The sequence below is a fragment of the Globicephala melas genome, chromosome 3 (assembly GCF_963455315.2).
Source record: "Globicephala melas chromosome 3, mGloMel1.2, whole genome shotgun sequence".
In the NCBI taxonomy this organism is placed as follows: Eukaryota; Metazoa; Chordata; class Mammalia; order Artiodactyla; family Delphinidae; genus Globicephala; species Globicephala melas.
The window spans coordinates 132,821,385-132,829,151 of record NC_083316.1 but is presented as its reverse complement, the minus strand read 5'-3'; the positions used below and the strand labels follow the sequence as shown (position 1 = coordinate 132,829,151).

The window sequence follows — 7,767 nt, the reverse complement described above, 5'->3', positions numbered from 1 at the left end:
GAGTTGAAAGCTTTATTTTTTTCTCTCAAAGAAATCTTATCAATTACCAAACATGAGCCATGTCTCCTATTCCCACGAAGCGAAGAGAACAGCAAGGGAAAAAAAGGCATTGACAGATGGGGTGTCAATTGGTGAGGGATGAGACCAGCCGTTGCCCTTTCAAAAATACATTTTCTTCTTGGCTGTAAATTCTACAATGCAAGACCAGGCACTGGGATGTGGGCTGTCTCTTAGTTAATTCTTTATAGAGCCAAATTAATCTTCTTCCTCTACAACATGAAATGAGGACAAGAGGAGACATGAGTTCTCGACCACCTACCCCCACTGCCTCCCCCCTTCAGAGGCCAACGGCTTGGCGACACGCAGTTCCTGCTGCTCCTCACCCAACTCCACTGGCCCGTCGGCAGGCAGAACTATTAGGACTCCTCTGCCACCTGCTACCTGTGACCCCAAGATGAGGGTTGGTCCCTCTGTTCTCCAACTCAAATGTCACTCTTCCGATTATCCAGAGGCTACCTGAGAATCTTTTTCAGAAGTCCACAGGAAGGTGGCTTTCAAAACTGAAGTGTCTAGAGGACAGAGAGTAAATGTTTCTTCCTCCTCGTTCATTCATTCTCGCTGTTTTCTTTCTCCCACATAAACAGGTAATTCTCTTTCTTCTTAGAAAGAGGTTAAGTGGCCTTGTAATCATTGCCCCTGGCAAGATGATCGTGACTATCAGGCTGCCAACTCCACAAAATCAATCTAGGGAATGTTTACACAAGGACATCCAAACCACAACTCATTTGTTCAGCTCAAGTTGCCAATCTGGAGATTGGCACAAAGCCCTGAGTTTGCCCTGGAATTCCTGAATTCAGAGGCATCAGGCAGGCATCAACCCATATTAACTCCAGGTCTGCCAAAGATGAATGCAAGTAGATAGGTGGGCAAGGTGACCAAGGTCACTGGATTCTGTGGTTAAGAATAAATGGGTGACTGGGCATATACCCTGAGAAAACCAAAATTCAAAAAGAGTCATGTACCAGAATGTTCATTGCAGCTCTATTTACAATAGCCCAGAGATGGAAACAACCTAAGTGCCCATCATCGGATGAATGGATAAAGAAGATGTGGCACATATATACAATGGAATATTACTCAGCCATAAAAAGAAACGAAATTGAGCTATTTGTAATGAGGTGGATAGACCTAGAGTCTGTCATACAGAGTGAAGTAAGTCAGAAAGAAAAAGACAAATACCGTATGCTAACACATATACATGGAATTTAAGAAAAAAAAAATGTCATGAAGAACCTAGGGGTAAGGCAGGAATAAAGACGCAGACCTACTAGAGAACGGACTTGAGGTTATGGGGAGGGGGAAGGGTGAGCTGTGACAGGGCGAGAGAGAGTCATGGACATATACACACTAACAAACATAGTAAGGTAGATAGCTAGTGGGAAGCAGCCGCATGGCACAGGGAGATCTGCTCGGTGCTTTGTGACAGCCTGGAGGGGTGGGATAGGGAGGGTGGGAGGGAGAGAGACGCAAGAGGGAAGACATATGGGAACATATGTTTATGTATGACTGATTCACTTTGTTATAAAGCAGAAACTAACACACCATTGTAAAGCAATTATACCCCAATAAAGATGTTAAAAAAAAAAAAAAAGAATAAGTGGGTGAGAGTAAAGTTTGGGCTCATCTTCTATCATAGGTGAAAAGAGCTTGACAAGTTTTTATAAGGCTTACGCCACAATCTAAAAATGATTCATTTTGCAAGGCATAAAATAGTTCTTGCTTTATAAAAATAGTACCACGATTTTTAAAAAACTGTACTTCTACCAAAGGAACCATGTTTCAACACCGAAAAATAGGTGTTCCACTTAAAGCAGAACAAGATACACCACCCACATTCATCCCTTCTTTCTCTGTTCCCCTCCCAACCAGAGCCATGTCACTCCCAGGACACTGTTCTGCATGGCACAGATGCTAGGGCCACCTAAGGCCAGGAGACTTGGGGGACCCTGCATGGTCAAGCACACCAGTAATGAAAAGCAAAGGGTCAGCTGTCTTCATGTAGGATTTCTGGATGTTCCTTCCAGAAAGCATCCCCAATGACATCGCAGTGTAAGGGCACCGCCTTAGTCCTGGTCCGGGTCACCACCATCTTTCTTCCTTCCATTTCTGCTGGCAGCCTAACTTCTTTTGTCGTGACTTCATCCACCTATAGGTAAAGTTAAAATATTGACACATTAACTAGAGAGTCAGTTTGGGAGAGAAGAGGGAGAAGTGGGGGAAGTTTACTTTTTTACTTTATGTACTTCTGACAAATACATATTTTCAGGCATATATATATATATATATATATGAACATATATATACATATATATATATATCAGAGATATATGTATATCTCTCACCATACATGAATTTCTTTACAACTAAAATACTTTTTAAAAAAGTTATGTTGCTATATTTTGAAAGGAGACCTTAGGAACAAAGAAGGGATTCTATGTTCCTTGTTAGCAATAACCATAAAATTAAAGACATTTCTGCTCTCCCACCTGCATTAAGAAGGATCCGAGTCTGGGCCAAACAAATGTTTTAAAAATACTAATAAAAGAGCTGAAGCTGCCAGTGGGATACCTAATACCCCTTAATACTTGAAAACATTCATTTCAGAAAAAAATACTTTAGACAGAAGGAAATAAATTTAGAGACTTCATTATGCCCAGGAGCTGGAACAGAGCAAAAATATTGGTAGAATTAAGGATACAGGTGAATGCACAGACAGAATATTAAGTTAAGTATGAATGTCTAGGGAAGCCCTCAAACATTCTGCAAGGGACAGAACCCTCACATGCAACATCAGTTCCTTATATTACAGTTCTCATGGGATGGATGGACCATTTAGTGGAATTATCCAGTGTGGGAGAAATTATTTTTTTAAATGTTCTCTGAATGCAAAAATTCTCATATCTGCACTTACCTGTTTAAAGGGGTTTGATGAGATTTGGGGAGAGCTTATGACATGGAAAAGTGTAATAATTCTAAAATTCTGTGATTCTACTTACAGAATGGGGGAGTCCAGATCACAATGTTCACTGACAAACTGACAAAACGAGCATCCATAATAATAATCGATAGCATCTCATTTTGGAAAGGGTCTAATCTGTGCTAGTTACTGGAGTCACATCAGCATACAGGCAGCAGGCAAGACAAAGCCTGGGATGGGCACAGGCTTTCCTTCTGACCTCCGTTTTTCCTCAGACGTAACAGCATTACCTTCTGCCATATCAACACAGTTCCCTTCCTATACATCAGTGGCTCATTATTGTAGTTGATGTTGAATTCAGAAAATAAAATCTCATTCTTGTCTGCTGTAAGAGTTCCCTGAAGAAATAAAAACACATATAAAAAGCTTTGTAGGTCTTTTCTCTCCCCTAACCCCACCTACCCATTCCACTCTCTACCTAGACTTCCACAACAAATCAAGAAGTGGAAGCATTTCATCAAACGTCACATAGGTGTTAATGAATTTTCATCGTAAAAGCAGTTCAAATCTTATTTAAATATCAAAATTCATAAAATTCTCTTTTGTAGCAAATAACTGCCTTTACAAGTCACTACTGTGACGGGGTGAGAGGAAATAATAGTAAGAGTACCGATTCTGTACTGGATAGTTTTTGTATTATTTGACCCTCATAACCATCTCCATTTTAGAGATGAGAGCTCTGAAGCTTAGAAAGATTATATAAATTTTCCGAGGCCAAAAGTGCTCTTATTCGTATAAGGATCAAAATCTGATCTCAGCACTTCCAAACTCTGGCTAGATCTACCAGTCTTCCTATTACTGCTACATATGCAACTTTATCATGATTGTTAATAATGACAACCATTTACTGCGTCATTTTAAAGTCCCAGGCATTGTATTAGGAGCTAATACAACACATCATCTCATTTCACGGTTAGTTTTCCTACAAGTAGCATGGTCATCTAATGATACAAGCCAGTATTTATTAAGTACTTACAGTGTGCCCTGTACTAGCCTTTATGTGTTTTACATGCATCATGCCATTTAACTCTCACCAGAAACCTATGAGGTAGGAACTACTATCTTCTACATTTTACCTATTAAAAACTAAGGCAGAGATGATAAAATTAAACAAAAGCCTCTGAGTACAATTATTTGACCCCCAGAGCCTAAACTCTTAATGATACACAGGAGTCCTAACCCCAAGAAACTCCAGGTCCCCAGCAGGGATTGACAATCATGAAGCAGCCAGGTGGGGCTGACAAAAAAAGAAGAGCATGTGCCCTTTATAGGGGGCAGCCTATACACAGCTCCAGCTAAGCACTACCATGTGGGAGTGTAGAGCCATTATTAAATCCATTTTCCAGCTGAGGACACTGAGGCTCAGGGAGTAGTAACAACTGATCCACAGTCACAAAGCAAGCAAGCAGCAGACCTGCTACTAGTATGATCTTTCTATCTTTTCAAAACAAAACCATAAAAATTTAAGAGCTTAAAAAGAAGGCCAAATGTCATGAGAGAGCGTAAACTGTCCCCCCTTAAGTATTAATGCAGTAAGATCTTTATACCTGTAATCTCTCTTGGGCTTGTATTGGTGTTAATCCAGACTGCTGTACAAGTGCCCAGAAAACTGTATTATAAAGATTATTGATGTGACCTGTAAAGAAAACATAGTTGGCACTGTGTACGCACATAGAATCTTTATTCAATATTCACCCTTCAAAGAGTACTGGAACCCCACCTCTCTCCCGCAGAGACATATAATTACTTGCGCAAAGCCATACACAGGGAACACAGGGGGAAGTGGTCAAGCAGAAAAAACTTATTTCCTAACAGTTTTATCCTGTCATTTCAGTTGTGCTTTACACAAATCTGTTAACTTGTGCATTAAGCTAAGGAATACTTTCCAAGTTATTTGATTTATATTATTCCCACCTCTCTTCCAGTTCTCCTGGCAAAATCAAGACATACCAAATGAATAAAAGTCTAACAAACATTTCACCATAGTCATGTAAGGAAGGGTCACAACTTGAATACCCACTGAAGCCAGCACAAACATAGGCGTGTAAAGCAGAGTTCCCAGGGGAACAACAGGGAATGGTAGAGGCTGAGGCACACTGGCTCCTATGTGCATGAATGTGTGCCTGCATGTGTGTGTTTATGTGTGTGTGTGTCTGTGTGTATAAAGGCAGTAGTCACTACGCAGGTTCTGACCAATACTAAGTGGGAATATAGACCTAGTATTGCCAAATCTGATTTTTCCAAAAAAAAAAAAAAAGTTGGAAATAGGTAGTATTTACATAAAACCTTCCAATTTTTCAAGTATTTTCAACTAATTTAAAAAACTTGAAATACTGCATTCCAAACAAAATACATGGGCCAAAAATGTATCAGATCATCACCTCTAATATAAGGACTCAGTAGTTTAACTACATCTGTTTATTTGGTTTCACTTACAATCTGCTTGCCGCCAGCTGAGATAGTCCTTTAAGGTCTGGTTGCTAGGATACACCACGACTCTTCCATCAAAGCCTGGGGGATACAGAAGGGGCTGGTCCTCAAAGTAATCCCTCCAGTAAAACACATAGCTGGAGGCGAACTGGGAGACCACGTGAGTCATAAACTTACTTGCAAAAGGCACAGTGGGTGGAGCAAGAAAAGAGAAAATACATGATATTAATTCAACACCATGACAGGGTCTGTGGGTGTAACAGAGAGATAACACAAACTGTCTAGCAAGCCAAGAGTGATGGGTCAAGAAAAACTATTTTAGTATTTCAGTTATATATTTAAAATGCAGCCTGTCTCTCCTTCTAGTCCTATAAGTAATTTACTAATGTCAAATGTTCTTCCATAGCGTGTGACGTGAACTTATGGTTCAAGAGGTTTTTTTTCAAGTCTTGGAAGGAGGGGAACCATTGTTTTAAAAACATCCCAATTCATTACGTGATCTGTTTCCTGTGAGAGTTTCAATATACTGCCAAATCAAATATCAGATCTGTCTAATTTGTACTGAGATCCTCCTTAACTAAAACTTTAGTTTCTCTTTCTAGTTTTAATGTTCAATGCCAGATCAGTCTAGAAGCTAAGGTGATGGCGAATACAGAGAAAAACTTAAAGAGGTATACAGAATGCTCAGGTATCAGATGGCAGTACAACAGTCTAACCTGTTATATACATACATTCTGCAGTTGCAAATACTACAGTCTGTAAGTTTGTGATTAAGATAAGCAGAAGCCAAATGCTGGTAGGAAATATTCTGAAGGAGCTAGGCCACAAAATTACCTGGCTCTTCTTTTAAACCAATTACTTTTCCGCTTGAACACAAAGCTGTACTCATCACTCTGCCCATATGCAATCACAATATCCTCCAGTTCTTCCATTACGGTTTGGGCACATTTAGTCATTAGATGGAGAGCACGGCTGTCATTAGGTTTTGCAAAGTTGTGCTTCTCAGCAAACCTTCATAAGGGAAAAAGAAGAGGGAAAAGGGTATGGGTGGAAGAGAGCTTGTCATTAATACCACAGATCAAAGGGGCTACTCAAAGAGCGCTGTGAGTGTGCTGTGAGTCCAGACATTCCAGTAGCCACAACCTGATCCATTTCGTTAAGAACTCTAGTTTTTCTTGCTCTAACCAACTGAGAAAAAGTAACATAAATACTAAGCCTCCATTCCCTTTTCAGTGAAATGGGGATAAATTTACTTCATAGGATTCTCCTGAAGATGAGAGGGAGATAAATATAACTATGCCTGGCTCCTTGGAAGCGTTCAATAAATGTTAACTACAATAAGCATTACTAAAGTAACACTTTTAAGACTTAAATTCCCATCTTCCTGCTACACTTTTCTTTTTTTCTGACTTTTTCCCTCCTGAATCCAGTCCATGTGTTCTGCTACTTATAATGAAACAACATACTCTACAGTGATGCCCACAGCGAGGCCAGAACGGGCCGCAAAACACTCAGCCCTCAAAGATACCTACCAAAATAGCTTGTCAATTTGTTGAAGAGCTGAAATAATGGGCCCGAGAGTGACTTTTTCCACCACAGTCTTGCTAACGGACACCCCAAGCCAGCTTCTCACTAGGGGAGCACCGTGTCTCATTTACCCCACCCAGCTCGCGTTCAAGCCAGTTGTAGCCAGCACGCAGAGTGATGCTCAGTGCCGCGCGCTCACTGGCTGCCGAGTTACCCCGGTAACCATGAGCTCGGGGCTGCGACAAATGCGTCGCATTCTCTGGAAGCACTGGCGAACCACGCAGCCCTGAGCCCAGCTCACTCACCGATGGAAATTCCTGCCGTCCAGCCGCACCACCACCCAGCAGTGGGCAAGGCATGTGTCGTCAGCCTCGAAGTCCCGCACGTACTCGAACTTGCTCTTTGCCATTGCCGCTCCCAATTTCAAGCACCGTCTCAAAGTGACGGAAAAGGCAGCCAAGCAACCGCTAACTTTCACGGCGCCAGCAGCCCACATTTCCCCCACGGAAATGAAAACACCACAGAGCTCCGCCCCGGAAGTTCCTGAGTCTTCTCACGGTTGCTCTAGCCGTAGTGGAGGCCAGCATCTCTCTCGCCTCTCCTTGTAGTTCTTAATGGACTTCCGGGCCTGGAAGGAGGGTTCCATGCTTCCCTTAGTACTACTCATGGCTGCTCGCCTGTCTCCTTCCGTCCTGCAACAAATCATTCTCACGAAATTTTAAAAAATTCATCTCTGGCCAAGTTTGAAGGTTTGTGATTTTTTTCTTTCCAAA

The 7,767-nt window shown here is 41.4% G+C and overlaps 1 protein-coding gene across 3 annotated transcripts; it reads right to left on the bottom strand.

The window, feature by feature from the left end:
- On the bottom strand, window positions 1-7,528 carry THG1L (tRNA-histidine guanylyltransferase 1 like). 3 transcript variants are annotated; one of them, XM_030834252.2, is made up of 6 exons: window positions 7,300-7,528; window positions 6,302-6,478; window positions 5,474-5,643; window positions 4,585-4,673; window positions 3,268-3,375; window positions 1-2,206 (listed from the first exon to the last, which is right to left on the bottom strand). In XM_030834252.2, the coding sequence occupies exons 1-6, from the start codon at window positions 7,488-7,490 to the stop codon at window positions 2,045-2,047; spliced, it is 897 nt and encodes a 298-aa protein (XP_030690112.1). In that variant the 5' UTR covers window positions 7,491-7,528; the 3' UTR covers window positions 1-2,044. The 3 variants fall into 3 exon arrangements, with proteins under 3 accessions (XP_030690112.1, XP_030690113.1, XP_060152532.1); XM_030834253.2 differs by having other exon boundaries at window positions 5,474-5,548; window positions 7,300-7,435; XM_060296549.1 differs by lacking the exon at window positions 7,300-7,528 and having other exon boundaries at window positions 5,474-5,639; window positions 6,302-6,409.
- Between the last annotated feature and the right edge of the window lie 239 nt (window positions 7,529-7,767).

Excerpts from the sequence above, each read along its gene's own strand:
- THG1L (XM_030834252.2), bottom strand. The coding sequence starts at position 7,490 with ATGTGGGCTGCTGGCGCCGTGAAAGTTAGCGGTTGCTTGGCTGCCTTT. Across the intron at positions 6,479-7,299 it reads GACGGCAGGAATTTCCATCG|GTTTGCTGAGAAGCACAACT; the intron begins GTGAGTGAGCTG and ends TCCCTTATGAAG. Across the intron at positions 3,376-4,584 it reads AAGCCCAAGAGAGATTACAG|GGAACTCTTACAGCAGACAA; the intron begins GTATAAAGATCT and ends TTATTTCTTCAG.